The sequence below is a fragment of the Marmota monax genome, unplaced genomic scaffold (genome assembly GCF_021218885.2).
Source record: "Marmota monax isolate L192 unplaced genomic scaffold, Marmota_monax_Labrador192_F-V1.1 WCK01_AAM20220418_F8-fsc00052, whole genome shotgun sequence".
Lineage (NCBI taxonomy): Eukaryota > Metazoa > Chordata > Mammalia > Rodentia > Sciuridae > Marmota > Marmota monax.
The window spans coordinates 4,717,651-4,743,164 of NW_026693473.1; the positions used below are offsets into that span (position 1 = coordinate 4,717,651).

A 25,514-nucleotide genomic window follows, 5' to 3' on the forward strand; every position below is an offset into this window, starting at 1 on the left:
GCAATGGCAGAACTGAGTGGCTGTGACACAAGCCTATGGCCCAAAGAGCCTAAAATGCCACCTACGTGGCCCTTTATGGGGAAAGTTTGACAATCCCTGCTCCAGACCAATGAAGTATGCTGCTATTTGGTCTTGGTTGGTGGCTTCCCTTCCCTGAACAGGGACCCATGAAGTCGGGTTGAGTCCATCCTTCCCAAATACAGGATTATTGAGTCGTTGCCTTCCGCTCCAGTCTAGCACCATCTCCTGGTGACAGCCCAGGGAGAGCCCTGCGGCCAGTTACTAGGGAGCATGAGGCTTCTCTGTGACAGAACTCATCCTAGCAGGGCTATCAGGGCAGACTCCTTTCCTATAGTAGTTAAGTGCTTTGCATGGCTTCTTTTTCTCTCCTTCCTCTTGTTCTCCTCCAGGGAGAGACCGCCTGGGGTCCTCCACACCATGGGGGGAGTCAGCGGGAACACTGTGGAGCAGGTTCACCTTGGGGATTGTTGGGGCCATCTCGCATGTTGATGAAGCACTGGGCATGGATGCCAGCCGGGCTCCTCTACTTCTGGGGACCATACGGAAGGGATCCTAAACATCACCCCACCCACATCCAGTTGTATTTCAGGGCTGTGCTGTGAATGGAGGCACAGAAAAGGAAGGCCTTCCCAAGGCTGCGACAGGACTGCAGGAGGGACTCTGTGGTAGTCTGACAATGTGCAGCCAATGATGCATTCCTGGGCTGGTGTCCCCCATCCCCACGGCAGGAATCAGGACAGGAAGAGGGGCACTGGTCTTAACTCTGGGGCTGCACCACCTTCACCCTGGGGTCCAGGGGCGGCTTCCCACTCTACTTACGATCCTAGTCTCTCTTCAATGTCATAGAAGTCAGATACTTTTTGTTCCGTGTTGACCGTCACTGTTCGGTAGTCAATCTCAGTCTCCTTCTCATCTGGAGGGCATAGAGTCAGGGTGAGTATGAGCCATCAGATCCCCTGGCTCACTCTGCTCCACCCTGAGAGGCTGACCTAAGGCCACCTGGCCAGCACTCACCATCATCGGACACCTCCACTTCATCCTTCGGCTCTGGGGGAGACAAGGAGGGGCAGAGAGAAGATGGCGATTAGTGCTGAGGTCCATCGAGAGCAAGGCATGCTGTGGCTCTTCCTGGGCACCAGACCTCCCAGCCCAGACCTCTGAGCATCCTCTGGAGTCAGTCAGTTCATACTGTAAACAGGGCCAGGTGCAGACTGGCAGGTCCTGGCCTCAGCACCAGTCCCTCCACTCCCCCACCAGGGTTCAACTCCATCCCTTTCTTTCTAAGCCCATGGCCCTGGACATATCCTCTTCCACATCTCTTCCAGTACCTCTGGACTTTCAGAACCTACACACAACTGTGACAAAATCCTTTTCTGCCCTGGTTTGAAAGTCAGCAACTTACAATTGCTTCCAGTGTCAAATCTATGTATCTATTTGTTGGACATTTTTTATGGGATCCCAGCAGTATGCCAAGCATCTTGTCAGCTATGTGGGCATACAAAACAAAACACATACAAGGCATGATCTCTCTTATGATTTAGTTGGAAAGGCAAAAACATATATACTTGAAGTACCAATTACAAAGTGTCACATAACCAAGTACACATCCTCGAGGTACACATTCGACACACCATGGAGGGAGGCAAGACAAAATGGGGCCGAGATGTAAAGTCAGGGCAGTTGTTCATGGAGGAGTAGGCTTGAGTTGTGTCTTAAAGGAAATGATGGACACAGTGAGGGGTCAGCAATGGCACACAGCGAAGCCAGCAGGTGTTCAGGAGGCAGGCCTAGGAGGGACACAGGCAGCCCATGCCAGCTGCTCTCACGGCTATGTCAGGAGTGAAGGGTGACATGGGGGTCAGGCAAGGTGTCCCCCAGATCACATCCATTTCTGAGTGCTAGGTTCTCCTTTGCCTTGATACATGCTTGTCCCTCTACAAAAGGGCCACTTTGGCCTTGGCCGAGTGCCTTTCCCTTTCTGGGCCTCCATTTCCTCATCTGGAGGAAGGAGTTCTGCCAGGTGACTTCTAGGGCCTGACCAGCTCTGGATGAGCTGCCGTGTAGTGCTCTGCACTCCTCGGGCACCATCTGGGCCGTGTTCTGGCCGACAGGGATGAAGGGAACTTTCCTGAGGAGACAGAGCAAGGAGGTGACAGAAATGGGAGGGAAGAAAGGATTAAAAGTCTGTGAATGTGTGTGTGAGTGTGAGTGTGTGTGTAGACTGTGTGGAAGTGTGTGAGGGTGGGTGTGAGTGCGCACTTGTGTGTGAGTGGGTGTGAGCTGTAGTATGGGAGCGTGTGAGTGTGTGGGATGGTGTGGGAGTATACAAACGTAAGTGTGTGAGAGTATGTGTGTGAGTGTGTGAGTGTGAGAGTAAGACAGGGGAAAGGGTGTGACTTGTGGAAGCCCCAGCACAGCAAGGCTGGGGAAGGTGGCCCATGTGTCAGCATCTCCTGAGGGGCCGACACACAGCAGGTTAGCTGGCAGGGCCAGCGGGATGGGGCTGTGTTAGGAGCCACACTCAGATCCGTGAGGGAGTGGGCGCAGCTTGATCTGTGGGTGGTGAGTCCCCCTGTCATGCGGAGGGCAGAACAAGGACTGGAACCTAAGCCGTCAGGGAACAGTAACAGGGTAAGGGCCACTTGCTGAAAAGGGTTTGAGAGTTATGAGCCTGAAACCAGGAGCAAGAGGAGCTGTGATCTGTTTAGAGTGCTTAAAACGCTGCTGACAAAGTTTAGTTTTAAAACTAAACATAAGAGTACTGGGAAGAATAACACGGACACAGTCATGGAAAATGAAAAAAGATGAGGATCCAGATTTTAGCTGGGGAAGCGCCAGGATGGGGCGCCACAGAGACTGCCGGACATAGGCCTAAATGATCTGTTTTTCCAAATTCATAGAGCTGGGAGTTGAGTGCCACCGTCGTCGAATCCATCAGTGACAAGGGTGACCTGAGAGGATGCACCTGGTCAGCTGAGGGAGGACTGAACTGTTCTAGCCTTGAAGATGATGCCCCTGAGATGTACAGTGAACTCCAGGGAGGAGCATAGTTCCTCAGCCTCGGGCCCTGGGCCTCAAGAGCTGCCATCAGGACAATGTGCACTGGCCACAACAGGTAGGGTCACTCTGTGGCCCTTGGTATCCGCTCCCAGGACTCTGGCTGTTGTTGACAATTGGAGGGCGGTGATGGAGCTGGATGAGGAGTGGAGGGCCACTGGAGGGAAGGGCTGCCATGATGAGGCAAACAGAAAAGGGTAGGCCTTTCCGGTTGGGAAATAAGTGGTGATTTAAAAGAAAAGCACACAGTCACCAAGGGAGAGGCCAGGGTGACAGACCGTAATCCACACAGCACCCTATCGCCTGAGGGAACCATGCTGCGCAGGCAGGCCTCGGTAGGAGAAAGTCATGGGAATGGGAACTCACGCCCTGAGGGGCCACAAGAACCAGGAACAGGTCCAGAGGATGTGTAGATTAGTTCAATGAAGGTGTTTCAAAGAGGGTTTTCAGAGAAGCAAGGGATTCGAGTCCTTGTTCACTGAACACCTGGTGGATGCCAGGCCTTGGCCTGAGTCTCAGAGACAAGATGGCGGTTTCCTGCAGGGAGGCCCCAGCACGCTGACCTGCAGTGCCAGGGCGGAGACAGTGGTTCTGATATACTCAGCACCCTTTATTTTCTTGGTTTCCTGCCACATTTTCCTGGTGTGGCAAAGGGACTGGAATGTTCTGAGCAGCAAGATGAGAGAGTGCAGGCAGCCTTTCTTGGCCTGGTGTCTTTCAGGGTTTGTACTCTGCCAGTCAAAGAGGGGCAGTGCGAGAGCCATGAGGGGTCTTCTGTTACTCTGGCATTAGGGACCTTCCCAGGCAGCCTTGGAGAAGGCCTCAGTTCCAGAGCTGGCCTCTCCCCATCACCCTGTTGCCAGTCAGACAACTGCAGAGCTGGCTGGCCTTCTGGCCTCCTCCCAAACACCATGCCTGTCCTCACCTCTGCGTCTCACATGCTCCGGCTGGGGGACTAAACCTTATCCTTAGGGATTCAATTCTTCACTTTTGTCTGCAGGGGCTCTTGTTATGACCCCAGCCTGCTGTGTCCCCTTCTTCCCTCCTCCTCTTGTTTTGTTTACATTTCTACTTGAAGGGCAAGGCGACCAGGAGGGCTGGGGTGGGCAGAAGAGGAGCCGGGGAGAGACCACAGTTCAGCAAGCCGAGCTTTTGGAGCATTTAGGGCTGCAGCAATGACAAACATGACCACTTGGTTTCCATCTTTCCACTAAGGAATGAGCTAAAATTGTAGAAGAAAGGACTTGAGCTAAACATTTAAAAACAACAACAAAAACCCTCTAATTAGAATGAGCTACGAGATTGAAGAGCTAAGTGGAAGAGCTATTTGGCTGAGGGTTCTGAGATATTCCTGAAAACAGATGAGAATCTCCTTACCCTGGAGTGGTGTTCCAGAGAAGACCAGCTGAGTGCTAAGCACTCACGCAGCACAGACCCAGGGAGTCCCCTGGACAGAACAATGAACCTTTCTGCAGCAGGGGACTGCTGCACACCCAGTGGGCACTAGAGGGCACCGTGGCCCTGGTCACATCCTCTAGGGCCAGGTGGGGCTAGAATCTGGGACAGGGATGGCCTAGGTTGTGTAGCTCTGACTGCCCTCCAGATTACAAGGAGCCCCCAATGGGGCAAAAAGCCTCAGTTCCAGCTGTTTTGCTAACAACTATTTAGACTAGGACAGATGAGGAGTAAGAGACAAGTGGATTTAAGAGTCAGAGCAGGATTGTGTGGGGTAAGTGGAGTTCAAGACCTGGCTGCATGGGAGAGCCATCATGGCAAGGCAAAGAGAAGTCACTGAAGTTGGTGGGGAGTCCACTTTGTTTTTCACTGTATCCCCAGTGCCCAAGGCAGTGCCTGGAGCACACGATGGGTGCATGCCCTGCTGAGGACAGGGATATAAACAGGGATGGAACTGAGATCAGGATGAGGTTAGGAACCTGAGGTTGCCAAGGCAAGAGGCAGAAGTAGTGATGGTGGTGAAAGTACAGCCCACGTCAGCTGGGCTTTGTGGAGCAGAGTTAACAGGCACTGCTTCTAATACAACCCCTGTAGCCCACTGCTCCAAGAAGTGACCTCCAACTCTATTCATCTGCCAACTCGGCGCGTGTGCGCACACACACACACACACACACACATATACACACACTCCACTTCTCTCTCAGAGCTGTTTCCTTTAAAATTGAAGGAGATGGTTTTACCGGTTTATAATTCACTAGCATCTGAGCAGATCAAGGAGAACTCATACCTAACTCTTTCCAACTGTTCTCCTTCCCCCCCACTTGGATAATCTAGCTGGGCCTGGGGTGGGGAGCAGCTTTCTGTCTGGAAGTCCTGGGTGCTAGGACCCATCCTCTGGATTTCAGGCGATTTCAACATTTCCCTTTGTCTGCCCCAGCGGGTGGGGCAGCAGTGGACTCTAAGAGCCCACTAGCCTTCCTGCTGAGGACTGCAAGGCCACCGCCCCGCCCGCCCCTCCTCCTCACTGCTGTCCCAGCTTCCTGGAGGCCAAGGCCTTGCAGCCCCCACCTCCAGGCCAGCTGCCTGGGGAGGGTCAGGGATTCTAGTTCCCACTGTCTGCAGCTTAGCAGGGCTCTGGATGATGTCCCTTCTAGCCCATGAACATTTCTCACCACAGTTCTCCCTTTTCCTGTTACTCTTCCAAGTCATATCCAGAAAACATACAGACTGGAACTTGGTCCTCTCCTGGCCCCCTCCCTGTCCTGCCTGCTCCTGACTCTGCCCGTTTCAGACTGGTGTGTGATGTGGGGAGGGGTGTAAGAGGGCGGCAGAGGGTGGTTTTGTTATTCAGATTCCCCCAACAGAACCTGATGCCAGCTGAGGCTCTCAGGAGCTGCCCAGGTGCCTCCCTGGAGCTCAGGGGTAACGGTGCCTAGCACACAGGCTGCTGGGGTGACAGAGCGAAGTCAGTATGTTTTCCATTGGTGTCTCCTGTCTTTCTTTCTGGAACCCTCTTTTAAATAGAAAGTGAAAATTTATGAGGTTAGGAAACTGAGGTTGCCAATTTTTATTCCCAATTTTTAAAATTCAAGAGAGGTAAGGACACTTCCACACTCATGATGTGTCTGGTTACTTCTAGGAGAGCTCCCTCCCCATCTCCTTTGGCACTTGAGTCTCCCACAAATGTCTCTGCCTCACACTCTTAAGCTCTGCTCTCCCCATGAGCATAATCCCTTGTATCTGTCCATGTTCTTTCTTTCTTTTTTTTTGTACTGGGGATTGAACCCAGAGGTGTTTAACCACTGAACGACATCCCCAGCCCCATTAAAAAATGTTTTAGTTAGGGCTGGGTTTGTGGCTCAGAGGTAGAGTGCTGGTTTAGCATGCATGAGGCACTGAATTCTATCCTCAGCACCACATAAAAATAAAATAAAGATATTGTGTCCATCTATAACTAAAAAATAATTTTAAAAAATGAGATAGGGTCTCATTGAGTGCTTAGGCCTCTAAATTGCTGAAGCTGGCTTTGAATTCATGATCCTCCTGCCTCAGCCTCTTGAGTTGCTGAGATTACAAATGCGCACTACCATGCCTGGCCCTCCACATCTTTTACTGCCCCCAACCCTAACTGAATCTTAACTTCACGGCACACCTTTCCTGCTCTTCCCACAAAACTCCTTGAGATAATGTTCCACATTCTTGGCCTCTCTTTCTTCTATCTATTTCCTAACCAGGACAACCAGTTTTTCACCCTGTGGAAACTCTATGGACTTTGATCTCAAAGCTTACTACCAACCAAAGGGCTGAATCCAAAGATCCTTCTGATCCTTCATCTCTTTCAGTTTAACATTTCTTAACTTGCTCCTTCCCCTGCTTTTACAATGGACTCCAACCTCCTCCTAGTTCTCTCCTCTCCCAATCCTTTCTCCTGGTCCTGCAGACTCTTGCAGCATGCTATTGGTGTAAACTTTCTCTGTCTTCCTCTGGGTGATCTCATCAATACCCCTGGCTTCAGTTATCAGTTAAACAGTGGAGACTCCCAAATGTGCAACCCTTGCTTAACCTTCCTCCTGAGTCTTGGACTCAGTAATCTTAAGTCCCCTTCTCTTGGATGTCTTTCAACTCAACCTGTCTGAAACGGGAGCCCCCATCTCCTCCAGTACTCCCTGTTATCTAACCTCCAAGTCACTCAAGCCCCAGGGCCTTGCTAAATTGCTGAGGCTGGCTTTGAACTCGCCATCCTCCTGCCTCAGCCTCTTGAGTTGCTGAGATTACAGGTGTGCACCACCATGCCCAGCCCTCCATGTCCTTTCCTGCCCCAAGCCCTACTCTTCCCTTGGTCTGGCCAAAGGATTACAGGCTTTAGGCCAGATGGCTCTCAGTTCAAGCTTCCACTCACCTTTCACAAGCTTTGTGACCTTGGGCAAGCAGCTTCACCCTGCTAACCCTCATTTCCTGCCTGTAAGATGGGTATGATGACAGAATCTACTTCATTGGTTTACTAGGACTGAATGAAATGATGCATGTAAAGTGATTAGCATATTAATACATGGCAGGTGCTCAATGTACATCAGCCACGATGACTCACAATAATAAACCTCTAATTGGCTCTTGAATTTGTGCTCAGTTACCCAGCCAGGAACTGCGAGTCACCTTAGACTCTTCTAATTCTCCCCTCAACTCTCGAACCAAAAGGATATCAGGAATGGCCCATTCTAGCTCCTGAGGCTTTCCTTCATGCCTTTCTCATCCCTCTTCTGGACGACCCCACAGAGGCCCATCTGGTACCTGGCAGACTCCAATCTCCTCCCTATCACTCATCCTCCATCCTAGGGCTTCTCAAACTTTGATGAGCACACAAATCTCTGAGAAGTGGATCCCATAAAACAAAGACTCCAAAGGTCTGAGGTGTTGGGGCCGAGAGTCTGCAGTCTAACAAGCTCCCAGGATGCCAAGGCTGCTGGTCCACAGATGGCATCTTCTCAATCCCCTGCTGAAAATTTTTGATGAATTTTACAACTTTACCTAAACTGCCTTTTATCTTACTTCCTCTTCTGTCTCACACAACGTATGCCCTGGCTACACACCAGCTTCTCCAAAAGCCCACCACTTCCATCACTTCCTGCCCTTGATCATGCCTTCCGTGCCTCTTGGAATCCTAATCCCTTTTTCAAGACATGGCTGAAGTGTCACCTCCTCCAGGAAACCTCCAGTCTGCAAGATAAATTCTCCATGCTTTCTGCCACATTCCCTCAGCTCTGTTTGTAACACTGCAGTAAGATGTACCCTATCTCATTGTAGTTGGCTGTATATACATCTGTCCCCCTAGACTGAAGCTCCTTGTCTTATCTGTCTTTGCATCCCAAGTCCCGACACTATCACCCGATGGTGGCACAGTACTAAAATTGCTGGTTCAATGTGTTTCTTTTAAAGTTTAGGGGATCAAACCCAGTGCTTGGCGCATGCTAGGCAAACAATCCAAATCCAAGCCACTGCCCCAGTCCACAGGCTCAATGACTTTTCAAAGGTCCTATGTACTTCTTTAAAAGTATGAATCAGCATCACAACCTTAGAAATCAAGGCCACGAAAGGCCCCACCAGCCATCGCTCATGTTTCATCCTTCCTGTGCACCCCTCTCGGCACAGTCTTTACACACTTAAGCTCATTCATGCACACTCATCTCAAATGGGCAAAAGGTGGAGTAGCCTACCCTCCGGTTTCTCTCCCACGGCTGTGAGCTCAGACTCCTGGCTCGGCTCACTGGTTCCGTAGACATTGATTGCTCGCACGCGGAACTTGTACTCGCGGTCAGGCAGCAGTTCCTGGACGTTAAAAGAGGTGCTGCGGCATGTGGCTAGTTCCTTCCACGTCTTGTCCACTGAGTCCCAGATCTCAACACTGTAGGACTGTACGGCACTGCCCCCATCATATGAAGAGCCGTACCAGGACAGGGTGAGCGAGGAGCTCCGGATATCAGAGGCGCAAGGCGTGCCAGCTGGGGGGTCTGGCTTATCTGGGGATTAGAGAAGCAAATATCACCCAAACTCTCCAGAGCTGCAGGGAAAAACATTCTTTTTCCTCCTCTTTTTTATGGTGCTGGGGATGGTGCAGGGCCTCCCACATGTAGGCACATGTAGTGCTCTACCACTGACCTACATCCCCAGCCCAAGAACATTCTTGAATTAGCTCTGTTGTGGGGAGAAGCAGCCTTGTGAATCCACGTGGAGGGACCTATTCTGGTTCTCATTTCTCATCGACAGCACAGAAAGCCCCACACATACCTACTTGCTTGGAAAAAAACTTTTTCTGGCTAATTTTCCAAACGACAAGTCATGATTTCCTGTAGTCTGCTCAAGTCATAAACATATTTTTCAGAGTAAACAGATTGAGGAAGCTGCTTAGGAGGCGTGGACTATTTCCCATCAAAAATATGTATTGGGCGAGAGTTGAGGGTGTGTGTGTGTCCTTCATGTCAGAGGCCAGTGACCTGTGACATAACCAAAGGTCTGCCTCCACTTTCTCTAGAACTTGAGAAACATCCACCCCACAGAGGGACCAGATACCATAGTGGTTGAGCTCTGAAGTCACACAGATTCAGGTTGGAACACAGACCTGCTCCGGTAGCTTTTAACTGCTCTGCCTCAGTTTCTTCATTGGGATAATGCAGATAGTAATAGCATCTGAGTCACAAGGTTGTTGTGAGAAGTTCTTAGGAAGTCCTTGACTAGTCATTGCTATCTCTGTTACAGGAGTTTTGTTCTAATTTTATAGCACACAACAAATCACCCCTACCTACCTCTTTTGTTTTGTTGTTGTTTTGCTTTGCTTTTGGTGCTGGGGATTGAAGTCAGGGCCTCCTGCCTATGCATGCTAAGCATGCGCTGTACCACAGAGCTACACCTCCAGTCCCTGCTCTCCCTCTCTGTTCTCATAGGATTGGTGTATAATGACACAAAGAATTTCAAAAGCGAACTGCAATAGCAAATCCCAGCGATTCCTGACTAAGGGACAGGAAATAAGGCTGAGGACACTAATAAGAAGTGGCCCTCTGGGCTAGCCAGCATTTCCCTTCAGGTGATCTGGGCTCAGAACCAGTAAGGCTGCCAATTTTAGGTCAAACCATGGTAGTTAACACTTTAATGAGATTCTTGAGTTTTGATGATTTGTTGTTGTTGTTGTTGTTAGTTGCATATCTGAACAAAACTCCTATTTTTCAGATTTAGTTTCTGTAGATGGTTGGTTACAGATATGTGTGTTAAGTAGAGATAATCCCCTCATCCCCAGAGTACAGTTTGAGTTCATGGAGCCTCACAAACTGGCAATTTAAACAATGCTATGTGGATTTATAAATATGTGAACCCTAGTAAATTTGAGACCTGTTTGTCTGTCTTTCTCATTTGGAAAATGGTGTTAATATGTACCTATCTCTTAGGGGTTTTTGCAAGGATCGTGGAAACAAATGCAGACAAGTAAACTACTTGACTTCTACTCTCCCACCCCAGCTAGACGGGAAGGCCAAAGGGAATTCCTGCAAATGACCCCGTGACCAGGCAGAGGGAAGAAAACTCTGCTTGTGTGTACGTACACAAGGATGCACACATACAAATACATATTCTTATATTTACATAGTCGTTCTCGCCCCTCCCCAGCTCTGCTTCTTCACATTCCAGCTCAAAATCCAAATCTGTCCCCAACAACCCAAACCTGGATCTTGCCCTGAGAATGATTCTGGGAGCTTGTCAGAGCCACTTCCCAGTGTTGCAGCCATGCTGGAGACGTGTGATGGAACCACTTTCACTGGTTGTTTAATATGTTCTCTTAGAAAAACTGTTTGTTCTGAAAGATATATTGGTCTTTTTAGAAACATTTCTGGTGTTGGCTAAGATGTTTATTACTCTAAACTCTCTTAGCAGCAAGTGGTTCAAGTCTTCTCAAGACCAGCTAAGGAAGTAAAAAAGCCTACAGAGAGATGAAACGCTCAGTGCCCTACCCCAGTGCCTGGGAGACATGTGACTGGACACAGCTGGTTATGGAGGGTGTCCCTGAATGCAGATACACTCCATGGGCAAATTTTCTCCCTTCTGTTTTGACCAAGAAAAGACAAGTTGGAGGAATGAGCATTGTATCAGAGGTAGTATTTGGACCTTTCCTATTACAGGGGTCTCTAACTTACTTAGTATATAGTTCACCTCCTATAGCACAAGAGAAGATACAAAATTTGGGGAGGGAGGGTTTAATTCCAAGTGAAACTTCACCACATAATTGGTGCCCAATGAAGAGGGTCAGAAAAGACCCAGCTCTGAAGTCTTACAAGATTGGGAGCCTCCTTAGAGCCACAGGCTGTGCCTCATGTTTTCTGTTCTTTGTACCTACAGACCCCACACAGAGGCTGAGCTGGCCAGAGGTGAGAACCCTCAGGATGGATCAGCATGCTCCCATAAGCCTCCACGCCAAAGACAGACACAGTGTGGGAAAGACGTGCTGGGCAGCGCCTGGCCAAGGGGTGGCTGGCTCAGTGTCTGCGGCCAGGAGCCCCACACTTCCTCAGAATTCTCCCAGGCTTCCCTGGAGACTTGACTGACAGAATGGGAATTGCTTCTAAGAAAAGGGTCCCTCATGGTACCAGCTTCAGGATTCTGTGCTCAGCAAATGTTCTTATTTCTGGGGAAAACAGAGGATCCTGTCTGTGAAGCTTCCCACTGGAGAATCTGCCCTTGCCCTCTCTGTGGGTGCCCATGTGAAGTCCATCTGTGGCTGGGCCTAACCTGCCTGGACATCTTTCCACTGGTGCTGAATCCAGCAGCTATTGGCAGGGCCCCCCATGGTCATCTACATGGATCATCCTCACCCTCAGAGGCTAAGGCACTCTGCTCACCAAGGAAACCCAGCTAGTCAGGGACAGAGCCAAAAGGAGATTCCACAAAGCCTCAGGACCCTGCTTCAGGGCTTGGTACTTTCCAGGCTAGGGTAGGAGGAGATCAAGAAAGCATTTTACTTAGCTCAAGCCAGGCATTATGAAGGGAAATCTCTTGTAAATCATGCAAGTTCCAAACTCAGATGGTATTTGGGGATTATTGGGCATTTGGGGTTCTCTCTGTTTTGTTTTTTCTCTTTTAAAGTTATTCAAAGAGACCTATTTTTCTGGTGCTGGGTGAGTGAAGGTAAGGAATCCATCTGGATCTGCGGCTCACTCCCTCCTCCTGGAACAGCCCTCCCTCCTCCCTCAGGCAGCAGACCAGGGGTCAGGGGCAGGAAGAGACAGAGCATCTCAAATTCCTGGGCTGCCTCTTAAAATAATAATAAGCCTCCAAAATAGCTAAGCATCACTCATTGAAACTAACTGAGGGAAAGGCTAGTTTTTATTATTGTTTTAAAAATAGGAATAATAGAATATCTGCAAAGAAACTAGTTCTTCAAAGAACATGCCATAAAAGAAGTTTACTGCTAACAAGTGGAAGTTGCATTGAACTGGCCTTATTTAGTTGGCCGGTAAATAGATGCTTCTAAAGTGCTTGAAAACTGTCCGGAGCAGGCCGAGCAATTCCTGTTTTATCTCATTTACATTTCACGTCTACTTAATAAACGCTGATGAGATAATACACAGCTGTCCCTGGATACACACAGGTAAATCAGCTTAGTCCTGGTTTATTTTGGACTAATTCTAAATTCATGGGCCCTGAATGAATGCGGCTTCGCTGCTCCCATCAATGCAAGTCCTCATTTTATTGAGCAATTCTATTCTTAGCCCTGCGAGGGGGAGGCAGACAGAAAGCCCTGCTCTCCATTCCATTCCCCTCCCAGGACGGCATTTAGCATGCTACTTCTGCCAGCTGGCGGGCAGCCACACCAATGGCCCTGTCAGCACTGGCCACGGAGAATAAGAAACTCAACCATAAAAGGGCACAACTGTAGCCCATGCAGTGGGGATGGAGGAGGGGAGTGTATGGCACCACGCGGGGGTGGCCAGGATGGGGGTGGGGGCGCTGGTTCCAGAAAAACAGTTCAAAGCTGTTGAGCCCCGTTACCCAAGCAGGACAGATGAGCAGGAACACCAAGGAAGAGTGGAAGCTGATGCTGGCTGATAGGACTCGGGAGCAGGGCCAAGCCAACTTTCAGATACTGCTCTAAACATACAGCTCTCGGGACCAATCCCCCAAAGTTCCTGACTCCTTGGGGGAAATTAAGGAAATAAGCACCTGGAGTCGCAAAAGAGAGAAAGAGTGAGGAGAGGATCCTTTTCCCCCTTTAGGAATGAGGAACCCATTCTCCTCTCAGATCCCAAACTCCTGACCTAAGGAATCAAAGGGGTCAGAGGAAGAAAAGGAAAAGGGGAAATGGGCCAGAATGACAGAAGTAGATGGAGGAGAGCATGGGCAGAGACAGAGGCATGGGGAGGGGAGGGCAGGAGAGAAGGCAAACAGAGAAATGCAGACCAGACGGGGTGAATCCTCTCTCCTGGGACCCTGGTGTCCAGTGGTCTTCTAGGGGGTTCTTCCCATCTAGGGAGCCTCACTGGGTCTGCAACCCATGGTCTGTTCTAGTATGTGCTTTGGGCAAGTTCATTGGCCACGCCACTTGTCTCCCCACCTTTGTCCTTTGTCCTCCTATCTTCCCTATTCACCTGGGTGGAAAAGACTCCCTCTTCCCCAGCTGCTCAGGTCCTGGAGGGAGATGCGGCAGGGTTTCCCAAGGCTCAGTGTGGAAAAAATGGGGGAACTGATGTCAGCACCTTCCTGGTATGCGGACGTTTCTCCAAAAGCCTGCACATCACCCTCTAGATGAATTTTCTAGACAGAGGCTTCCTTCATATTTGGGGACATTCTGTACCCATTCACACACCCATAAGTAGTATCTGGAGGACAGGTATCTGAGTGCTCAAGATCCAGCTTCCATGTGGTCCCTGATGCACTGTTATTTGTTACCAGTCTTCCGTTTCCCCTCGGTAAGGCTGGAAGCATCCCTGTCCACCTAAGTCCTAAGTCCTAAGCATATGAGATGAGGATGAAGAAGGGCAATTGGGATCCAAGTCAGGGCACCATAGAATGTCGGGGTTACAAAAGTCCTTTAGAGTCCCCTTCTCCAGCTTCCAACCTAATGTCTGGATACTTCCATAGAGAGATTCCAGGGGAAGAGTTCCAAGCACTATAGCCACATGAGTCCTGTTCTCAGAACATGCAGAACATGCATGTTCTGCATGCCCATTGGTGTGTGCACCAGGAACACACATGGGGAAGTCTAGCTAGCAGGACTAGTCAAAGTTAAGGGTAATGCACAGTTGAGAATTTTGTGCATGGCATAAGGGTCCAGCGGAGGGGTTGAGGTCAACCTCTGCTCCCTGAGGCCCAGCCATGAACCCTAAGGGTGCAGCATTTACACTTTGCCCAGGGGGTTTCTTTTTCTAATTTTCACAAAAGTACCCCATAAACTTGAAAGCCAAGAACAAATGCAAAACCGACAACAAGTCTCATTAAATACATCAGTGAACACCAGTTCAAAGGCTTTCATGAGCTCAACATGCAAAGGCCCACACAGGCACAAGACACGGTCTACTCTCCACCTGTCGCTCCTTCATCTGTTTGTTCCTCTGCTGTGCTGAGCACCTGCCCCTTGAAAAGCCAAGACTGATGGAGCTGAGCATGGCTAATGGTGAGGAGCAGTTAAGAGAGTGATTTTGGTGTTTTAGGAGAGAGCTGGCCAGGGCTTGAAAACTGATTAGGAAAGAGGAAGATGAGTTGAGAATCGGTCTGGAAAGGGACTCAACTTATTACAGGGTGTTGGAGATGAGGAAAAGGGAGTTCGGATTAGGAGGACTCTCAGAAGAGCAGGCCCCGCAGACTAATGGAGTATGGGGGTGAGGTGTGAGGGGCTGAAGAGCGCTAGGGGTGAAGAAGCTGACCCTGCAAAGGGTTCGCCCAAAGGGGTGATGGGAGACAGGAGAGGAAGATGGGGGGCAGGGGACTACAGCAAGACGAAATATTACATGCCTGTGTGTTTGGCTAAGATGGCCACATCTGTGGGCTGTGGGAGAAATCAGTAGAGCAGAGAGGTGGAATATAAAGGAGAAGCAGGGAGGTGGATCTCCAAGAACCTGGGATCTAGAGCACAGGATAAGGGGGCAGCCTCAAGTGCAACCAAGGTGGGCCACCCCAGAGCCTGGAGGGTGAAGTAATGGTGGGACAGAAGTAGACTCCTGGAGGTATGGGATCACGAAGTTGAGGAAATTCATGCCTGATGTCCTGGATCTCAGAGTGAGAGGCCGAGGCCTGCGGGGGGAGGAGCTTGAGAAACAATGCTGGCCAGAGACAAGGACAGCACTGTCTTAGCTGAGCCTGGAGTCTAACCTTGAGTTTGTGGCATCCCGAAGTCAGACCCAGGAGCAGTGAAGTTGGAAGGGAGCACTGAATCCAGGTGGGGATTTTTTAAGGGGACACAGATGGTAGCAGACACGAAGGAGAAGGCATTAAAGGCCATCAGGAGGGAGTGAGAAGTGGAGGGGCCCAGGATCTCCAGTGTTCAGAAAGATGGGGAAGCCAGGAGGGGCCTCATAGGAAGAAATGGTGCTGGGGGTGGGGGTGAGGGCAGGGTCTAGAGCTCTGCGCCAGCTTGAAGGACAGAAATAGTGTAAGAGCTAGGAAAGGGGAGGCTAGGGGACAAAGGCCATGGGCAAAGAGAAAGATGGGACCGTGGTGAGATCCTGAGGTTTGGGCATCCCGCCTGGGCTCACAGCCTACCCTATCCCCCAACCTCCATGCCACCCAGTGTCCAGACTCACCCACGACAGTGAGGTTGACCTGGGCCTGCCTGCTGCCCAGCTTGTTCTCCACCAGCAGCGTGTAGCAGCCGCAGTGCTCCTGGCGTGCAGCCAGGATGGTGAGCTTGCTGCCAGTCTCGCTGTTCTCCACCTTGATGTTCTCGGACTCCTGGATCTGGTGATGGAGGGTGGAGCAGCCGCTGGAGACTTGGGCCAGGAAAGGAAGAGGGCTCCTCCCTGGCTCTTACTCCAAGAGACACTGCTGGACAAGCTGTGGGGGGCTCCATCTTGTCTCTGAGTTCCCCCTAAATCCCTCCTCTCCCACCTCAGGCTCCCTGAGGGTGTCCAGGTCAGGGATGGGCATGGTGGACAATCTATCTCAGCTAGCTCAGGAGGGGACAAGTCTCTTGCTACCACTCCGGGGTGGGATGATAGACTGCATCTGAGCCAGGGCAGCCACAAAACACACCCTAGTGGGCTCCCGCCTCTGCTGTGCTGACCAATGCAGTGGCTGAGATCTACACGTGGCTATTTAAGTTTCAATGAAGTGGAAACAGATCAAATATCCATCAACTGATGAATGGGATAACAAAATGTGGTCTTTATTATTCATCTATAAAAAGAAATAATGTACTGATTCATGCTACAACATTGGCGAGCTTTGAAAACTTTACGCTAAGAAAGAAAACACAAACAAACATCTAAGATAAGCCTGGTGGTGCACACTTGTAAGCCCAGCAACTTGGAAGGCTGAGGCAGGAGGATTGCAAGTTCGAGGCTAGCCTCAGCAACTTAGCAAGACCCTGTCACAAAGTAAAATATTTTAAAAAATATTTTAAAATCTGGGGATATAGTTTAGTAGTGAAACACCCATGGGTACAATCCCCAGGACCCATCTCCCTACAAGAAGGGCTGGGGTGGGGATTGGTGTTATAGCACTTGCCTAGCATGTGTGAGGCCCTGGGTTCAATCCCCAGCACCACACACACACAAAATCCAGACACAAAAGGTGATATATTGTCTGATTCCACTTAAATGAATGTCCAGAATAGGCAAGTGTATGGTGACAGAACCCAGGGTAGCATTGTCAGAGGCGGGAGGAAGGGAAGGAATGGCTGCTGATGAGCCTGGAACTTAAAGTGAGTAAGGGTGAGGATTAGATAATGATGCTTGTACAACCTTAGGAATCTGTCAAAACTACTGAATTGTATACTTTAAAAGGATGAATTTTTATACTACATGAATTATATCTCAACAAAATTGTTTAACAATCTTTAATTAGTTGAAATCAAAAACTTAGTTCCTTGGATGCTAGCCACACCTCACTGCTCAACAGCCACACAGGGACAGTGGCACCTCTGTGTTCAGCACAGACACAGAACATTCCCAACACTGATGGACAGAGCTGGGACTTGGCCAGGTGTCTCTGAAAAGGGATGATATTCTGTCTTATTTCAGATAATAGTAGCCCAGACAAGCCAGGGCCGATGTCCCCTTGGGATGCCAAAGGCCAGCTTTCCGTCTCCATCTCTGATTCCCATCCTACAGTCCTCCCTGATACTAGCAGCTTATTGCTGAGCCTAGAGCAATTTGAATGGCATGGAAATGAGCAATAGAAGACCTTCTGTAGGGCTCCTGATCCAGAGCCAGCCCACCATTCCAGGACCTCTGCTGATCACACACATGGGCACACACTACCCATGCGGCAGTGGTGGAAAGGCTGGGTCCCCCAAGTTCTTTTAAAAGCTCGTTGGAAATTCAAAACACTTTTCCACAGGAATCATCATTGTAAGTCCTAGTCTGAGAGCCAAAATTCTATTCAATATATAATTTACTCTCTGAACACCTTGATTTTTTCAGCCTGTGGCAAGTTTAAGCCGTTATCACAGAAGGAATCAGCAGACTAGTACGGGATTACACAGAGCTCATGGTATCTGAGCCGTCATCTGAGGTCTTGGTTTAATTTTCCTGACTCTGAATGGGATTCTAGGCAGATACCATGATGGGATGAGACCCACGAGTAGTTTTATTTTACAAATTATCTATAAAGCAGGGATTTTGGTAAACTTGGAAGAAACTGTTAGTAAAACTTAGGTTTGGTGGGTGGATGATGGGTAGGTGTGTGTCGGGGGGGTGTCTCTCTAAACTGATGAAAAACATTTCTCACTCCTTTTGGCTCAGGGGCTATGAGTTGTCTTCAGGCCACCCCCTCCTGTTACTGACCTGCTTTCTGAACTTCATCCAGGTACAGGTGATGGGCTGGGTGCCAGTCACTTTCCCGTACAGCTCCACCGACTCTCCTGCACGCACCTTTTGGTCCTCGGGAAACTGGATGATCTGAGGAGGCATAGCTAGAGAGGACAGGCAGAAAATGAGCAAGATGGAGGAGATCCCAGGCCTTCTGGCCTCACTGATGTCACTTACTATCTATGCTGGGATGCTGGCTCCTCCCTTGCCTTCCAGAACCCTCAGGCTAACACTGAGGGCGCTGACCCTTGTTCCAGAATATCTGAGCTCAGGGACAAGCTAGGTTTATTCTTTTCTTTATCCTGATTTCCTTTGGTGTGACCCACACAATTTATATGCCATAATTCTCCACTTATTGGTCACATTGGAATTTGCATCTCACCCCAGTTGTTTGAATCTACATCTTATACCCTACATTCTACAGGAGACTGTTCGTGGGTTTGGAGCTAATGGAGTGGTCATCATGTGATTGTTCAAGTTTGTCAAGGCTCACAGGACAGTGCACTAGAAAGGGTGAAGAATACTGCAGGGAAATTACACCTTAATACAAAAAGTGGGAAGAAGCCATTTCACCCATGAGATCATCCCTAGTCGCCCTCTACAAATTGCAGCCCCTGTGCCCAGTGCTCCTCACCAGGCTTAACTCATTCAGTTATTAATTTGCTAGTGCCCTGCCATCTGACTCCTGGACCATCTAGCTGACAGGATCAATGCACTTCACACCCTTCCGTGGAGAACAGTCAGGGAGTCTGTAAACAAAGACATATCAGAGTACGAAACAGAAGCAGCACAAAGTGGGTCCTCCACATGGGGGCAGAGCAGAGGGCGGAGGGTGTGGCAGAATTTCGCTGAAGGGATGAGAGAGCTGCTATGTCTACAAGGGAAGGATGCAGCAGGAAAGAGGCCCAGGCACCAGGCTGGCCAGAGGCCCTGTTCAAGGAGCAGATTCCGCTTGATAAATGTAGAGTTTGAACTGAGGAAGGGTCTTCTGATCTTATACCCAGTAGGCCAGTCTAGTAGGGTAAAGGAAAGCCCCCTGGCAGATGACTGCCTGGCCCCAGGTGGGGCTGTGACTAATTACCTGCCTTCGGAGGTGTCTTGGGGGCAGGTTTCTTTTTCACAGTTGCATCACCTGAAATGAAAATGTTCACAAGTTATTTTCTGTCTGCTCTGTTTTTCCACAAAGCCCCTGAATCCTGGGAGGATGCTGTCTTGCCCACTGGCCCCTCATCTGGGGGGAACCCTCATTTGAATATGTCTCTCCAGACATCTCCCTGAGCTTCTCCTACAAACAACCTCATAATCAAATGGACGTGAGTTCTCAGGGGCCTCTGGAAGAGTCCCTGGAGCCTCCAATGAGATAAAAAACTCAAAAAATGCTGAAGCCATAGTCCTATTCATAGAAGATAACCCCAAACTGACAAACTACTCTCTTACCCTAACTTTCAGGAAACTGCCATAGAGGAAATTATGTCAGATAAAGCAACTAAAATTAGCCTTTGGTGTGGATCCAAGGATCCCAGGCTTCCTTTGGGTCACAGACTGTGGACTGGTGGCTTCTTTTTTTTTTTTTTTTTTTTAATGTTTGTTGAATAGATCAATGAATGAATGGCATCCTCTCTTCCTACCCTACTTTCTCTAAATAACTCAAATAAGAAAAATGACTCAAAAAGAAAAGTTGTACAGTACAAATCTATCCACTTGGCTAAGTAATATGGTACATAGGCAAGTAATATGGTACATAGGCAGACATATCCTCAACTATTTTCATAGCTTGTTTTCATATCTCTTTCGGATCTTTGCTCAAAAGTCCTTTAACCATATTATTGAAGTGACTGTAAATGTACATGCACACAAACACCTGCTTGTGAAGCTTACAGTGGCCATATATATAACTGCCCAAATCAGAAGATATGCCAGTGTCCCTCAACTGGAGAATGGATGGTCATGGAACAGTGATACAATGAAATACTTCTCACCAACAAAAAGGAACAAACTGTGGGTACATACAACACGGAGGAATTACAGCTATGAGAAACCAGATTCTAAAGGTTTTGTGCTGTGTAATTCTATGTATATGATATTCTAGAAAAGGCAAAACTATAAGGACAGAGAACAGATCAATGGCTGCCAGAGATGGGGTGGGAGGGCTGACTATCAAAGGGCACAGAGGCGACAGAATTCTTATCTGGACTGGGGTAGTCATCATGTGATTATACAAGTTTGTCAAGGCTCACAGAACTGTGCACTTGAAAGGATGAAGACTACTACAGGGAAATTACACCTTAATAAAAAAAATGGGAAAGCCATTTCACCCATGAGACTGTCCGTTGCCACTCTCTACAAATTGCAGCCTCTGACCTCCTTACCAGCTCTACATTGAGGAACTATCCCCTCCAGGTACCATGTGACTAGCCATATACTTATTTGCTGTTAGCAGTTCCCACCCACTAAAGTGTACGCTTTCTGAGGGCAAGGATTTTTCTTTGCTTACTGCCACATACCCAGTGTGCCTGGCACACATTAGGCCCTTGATAACTGTTTGAGTGAGTTACTTTTAACAATTACACAACTATGTAGCTTCACCTCTGAGGACTACAGAGCATCAGCACCATGTCCTGGGCTGGCTGTGGAGCTGCTGGTGACCACAGGCAGCTTAGCTAACTGCATGAAAGATGAGCCATGCATTTCTACAGAGGGAAGAGCCTGCCACCTGACTGAATTCCCCAGGATGGCTGCCCAAAGGAGGCAAACCAACAGAAGCACCCTGAGAACACGGAGCTGATGGCTACAACTACGTGGCTAGGCCCAGGTCGAGGCCTGCTTCCCCAGGTTCACCCTGGCTCACTGCGCTAATTCTCCATCCACCCTTCTCCCAAATCAGAGGGTCTTCTATGTGCCAGGCAAATGCCAACCAGTACACTCCTGCCGGGGTTTTGGGGGCAAACCAAACTATGTAATCTTAGTCAAGGCTTATCTTCAACGCCCTGACTATTAGGATGTGTATACAGCTGGAAGGGCTTTTTTTATGTCTTGTTTTTAAACCTTTTGCCATAAAGGATATTTATAGGACATTTGGCAACACTTGAATAAGGTCAATAAATAAGATAATGGTATTGTATCAGTGTTAGTTTCCTATTTTAACCATCAAACTGTGTATTTATAAGAAATTATCCCTGTTTTTAGGGAAAATCCACACTGAAATATTGACGTGTATGAGTATTATGGATGCCACTTTCTTTCAAACTGCTCATAAAACATAAGTATATGTATATACATGTATGTATATGTATATGTGGGGGGGGAGGTAAGGAGAGAGATGAGAAAAAGAGAGGGAAAGGACATAGGAAAAACTAAACAGTAAAATGTTAATATCTGAGGAATCTGAATGAAGGGTATGTAAGAATTATTTGTACTCATTTTGTAATTTTTCTCAAAGTCTGAAATTATTTCAAAAGGTTATGGTTTGATTGTGAGGTGTCCCCCAAAAGCTCATGGGTGAGACGATGCAAGAAAGTTCAGAAGAGAAATAATTTAGGTTGTTAGAGACTTAACCCAATCAGTGAATTAATCCCCTGATAGGGATTCACTGAGTGATAACTGAAGTATTAGGGTGTGGCTAGAGGAGGTGGGAACTGGGGTGTGGCTTTGGGATATATATTTGCACCTGGCAAGTGGAGTCTCTCTCTCTCTGTTTCCTGATCACCATGTGAGCTTCCTCTGCCACATTCTTCTGCCATGTTGTTCCTGCCTCACCTGAGGCCCTGAGGAATGGAGCCCACTGTCTACGGATTGAGACCTCTGAAACTGTGAGCCCTTAAATAAACTTTTCCTTCTCTACAATTGTTCTGGTGGGGTCTTTTAGTCACAGCAGCGAAAGAGCTGACTAAAACAAAAAGAAAAGTTAAACAGAGATAATAATTTTAAAAATGTGCTAGTCAGTGTGGTTGTTTACGCAGAAGACAGACACAACACTGTGGGCTGGGGACCTGGTCAAAAGGCTGTGGGGCATGAGAAGGACCTGGGGACTAGGGAAGGAAGAGCTCCCAGGTCAGCAGCAGACAGGGCTTTGAGCGGAGAGCAGGGTGGTGTATGGTGGAGGGTGTCTTGAGGGCAGGGCTGGTAACAGAGTCCAATGGTGTGAAGATATTGTCACAAAGAAAATTAAAAATATGGCTACCATGTTACACTAGTCACATTTAGAGTGCTCAAGAGCCACACATGGGTAATAGCTCTCACACTGTGCAGACAGAACACTCTCACCATTACAGAAAGTTGTACAGGACAGTGCTGGTCTCAAATGCCAAGTTTGAGAGTTAGGCCTTTGTCCTTGTGAATAGGGAGTTCTCACAGAAACTTCCCTTAGACTGGGCTCAAAGTCCCCTACAGGTGGTTCTGGCACCTGGAAGACAAGGGTATCCTGTTAGGAGGCCACTGCCTAATCCCAGAAGGCACTGATCAGGGCTCACACAGAAAAAAATAATACAATTGAGAAACAGAGGGAGGTAGAAGGATTACTTTAAGGTTTCTTGCTTAGATAGATGGGGAAAATTATTTTGAAGGAATATGGTATCTAGGAGTAAAATATGTTTGGCTTAGTCAAGTGAATTTGGTGGATGAAAGAATCAATGTGTATGTAGGCTAGAAGCCCAGGATCAGAATTCTAGAGAGAGGTTGGTGGAGACCAGAAAAGAAAGCTTTCAGAATAAAACCTGTGATCAACGAGGGAACTGTGAAGCTGGGTTGGTTGTTTGGGGGCAGGAATGAGATGAAAGATGAGAAGGGGCCAGGTCTGATCCCAGGTGGGGGCTCCCCGTGAGGAGCTGCATGGAGATGGGTCTGTGGAAGCACCTGAGACTAGTAGGAGGAATACCACCACAGAAGGGTGGAGGACAGACTGTGGGAAGGGGCTCCAAAAGAGAAGAGGACTAGGGTGACAGAATGGGAAATGCCAAGCCAAAGACTCTCCTGAAGTGAGAGAAGAGGACAGGTTAGAAGACAGAAGGCCAGGACTTAGGGGAGAGGGTAGGAGAACATAAAGATGCTAGAGAGGAAGAGCATGGAAAAGCCAACTGTGGACTCCCATGACTGGCCAAGCCACAGAGTCCCTGCCCTCCTTCACCCTGGGCTGCTGGGAAGTCGAGGCTTAGAGGGAAGGAGAGAGGGCGTCTACCAAAGATGATCTGACTTTCTCAGGAGGAAGAGGCCTTCTCTTAGGAACTGAGTGGGGGGCAGTGGTGGGAACTATTATGGGTTGGATAGCATTCCCCAAATTCATACCTTGAAGCCCTAACCCCAGTTCCTAAAAATGTGACTTATATTTGAAGACAGGGCCTTTAAAAAGGTGATTATGTTAAAATAGGCCACAAGAGTGGGCCCTAATCCCATCTGACTTGTGTCCTTATAAGAAGGAGGGAAGTGGCAGCGGGGATATGTGGGGAGTCAGGGGGTGGCATGGGAAGAGCATGAAGGAGAGAAAAAGAAACACCAACTAACTGGGGGCACATGCACACACACACATACACACACAGATCATGCGACAATACAGGGAGAAGATGGCCATCTACAAGACAAGGAGAGAGACCTTGATATTGGATTTCTGGCCTCCAGAACTTCAAGAAAGCAAATTTCTATTGTTTAAAGCACTCAGCACATGGTGCCTTTCTATGGCAGTCCCAGAACATAATGCTTATAGATGAGCTCTGGCAGGGTGGGGTGGGGGAAGGAGGTTGATAGTCCCTGCGTGGGGAGCTGGGAGCTCACAAGGAGATGGGGCAGCAGGAAATCAGATTCCTAAGTCATACCCTATGCTTGGTGGCTCTGGGTTAACATATGCAGCTACAAGTAGAGTCCTAACTAATAGGGATCTTTCAATGTTACAGTTAAATAAGATTGAAGGCTGTATTTTTGTTTGTTCTATAAATTTGGAACTACACTGTTTGAGTTGGCTAGCATTTGAAGCTGGTTTGATTCCTATCAGTAACAACAATTTTAAATGTTAAAAATGTTCTGTATGCTATCCATATTTTATATGACCATCTGCTGGAATCCATTAATGATGTTCTGGGCTCACAGGGAAGCAGAGTCATTGAATTCTAAAACACCATTTCTTTCAGAAGGAGTTCCCCATATGGTTCTTACTCCAAACACACACAAGTAGGGCATCTCACCTGCTTTCATTTCATGGAGGAGATGGAGTCTCCTAAAAGTCAGGTGGCTTGCCAAGTTCACAGAACCAGGCATGGCCTGGCTAGAAATAGGACCACAGCCTCCTGCCATCTGGTGTCTGGCTGCTTTCTTCTCCAGCTAAGGCTGAGGCTCTGCTCCAACCCAGGTCTTTGGAATCCTTCTCTGTCCTACAGAACTGCAGAGGGGCCACAAGCTCTGGAGCTAGACTTGGGTTCAGTACTGCTTGTCACTCACTAAGCTGTGCGGCTTAAAACTTGTTATTTAACTTCTTAGAGCTTCAGTTTCCATATTTAAAAGATGCGAGAAACATAAATAAAATCTGTTATAAAGAAAACAGAGCATACAGTGCATGCTCTACCACCAGCCCTTCCCCCGCCCCCTTCATCCCTCTTTCCCAAACAAACAGATCCCCAGAGGATTTCTCTGCTTCTTCTGTAGCTCCTTCAACTACTTAGCGGGCCACCTATAGATCAGTTGAGCTTTGCACCTACATGAGGCTTCCATGCAGCACCCTGTGCTCCTTCTCCCCAATTTGGATCCTCTTGCTGGTCCAGATGCCCAAACTCTTAGTACTTCTTGGGTTACTACCCAGTTTCCTCTTCTCTGGATTAAGGCTTATTATTTTATTATTTCTGCTGGTCCTTTGCCTCTTGTCCCCGTCTCCAATAATCCAACCTTTATATACCCACCACTATCATAGAGGAACATCCTAGAAGGAAAATGAAATTCAACCATTTTGCAAATTCCATGTTGGCTACTAGCCACAGGGAGTTGGGTGAGGAAGGCAGATCCCCCTCTAACTTGTCACGAAGTTTGCCCCTCTGAGGAGGGGCTCAGGCACCTCCAAGAGGCAGGAAGCCCCAGACAACACACTTCTCCTGGCACAGCCTGTCCCCCTCAAACTTTCTGGGTACTTAGTCTTCTTTTCTATCACCCTCTCCTATCCACATTTTCCCGTTTCCTGAGTCCACACCTCTGCATCCAACCACCCAACCATCATCTCCTCGGGAGATGCCAAACATACTGCAAGCCCACATTGCCAAAACCATATCCAGGATCTTCTTTCCAAACTGCTCCTGACCTCATCTTTCCAAGGCCATATCTACTCACAAATGCCCACTGATTTCATCAACTAAATACCTGCTCAATTTGCCCACATGCCCTTCATTGTCACCCAGTCCAAAGGGTACCACCCCTAGGCCTCTGGTCTCCCAGCCTTGTCCTAACACATCGGTCACCCCCAAAAAAGTTGTCTTTCTCAAATAAAAATCTGAAGTCATTCCAGTGACTAAA

At 48.5% G+C, this 25,514-nt stretch overlaps 1 protein-coding gene across 11 annotated transcripts in view; it reads right to left on the minus strand.

Moving 5' to 3' along the window:
• The window catches only part of Mylk (myosin light chain kinase), a 244,422-nt gene that overhangs the window by 32,296 nt on the left and 186,612 nt on the right, over positions 1-25,514 (minus strand). For all 11 annotated transcript variants that reach the window (XM_058583501.1, XM_058583500.1, XM_046458049.2 and 8 more), the window contains 6 exons: positions 19,114-19,164; positions 18,009-18,136; positions 15,807-15,960; positions 8,745-9,047; positions 1,036-1,068; positions 841-934 (listed from right to left, as the gene is read on the minus strand). In XM_058583501.1, coding sequence (XP_058439484.1) covers positions 841-934; positions 1,036-1,068; positions 8,745-9,047; positions 15,807-15,960; positions 18,009-18,136; positions 19,114-19,164 — 763 coding nt within the window. The remainder of the gene's footprint in view (positions 1-840; positions 935-1,035; positions 1,069-8,744; positions 9,048-15,806; positions 15,961-18,008; positions 18,137-19,113; positions 19,165-25,514) is intronic.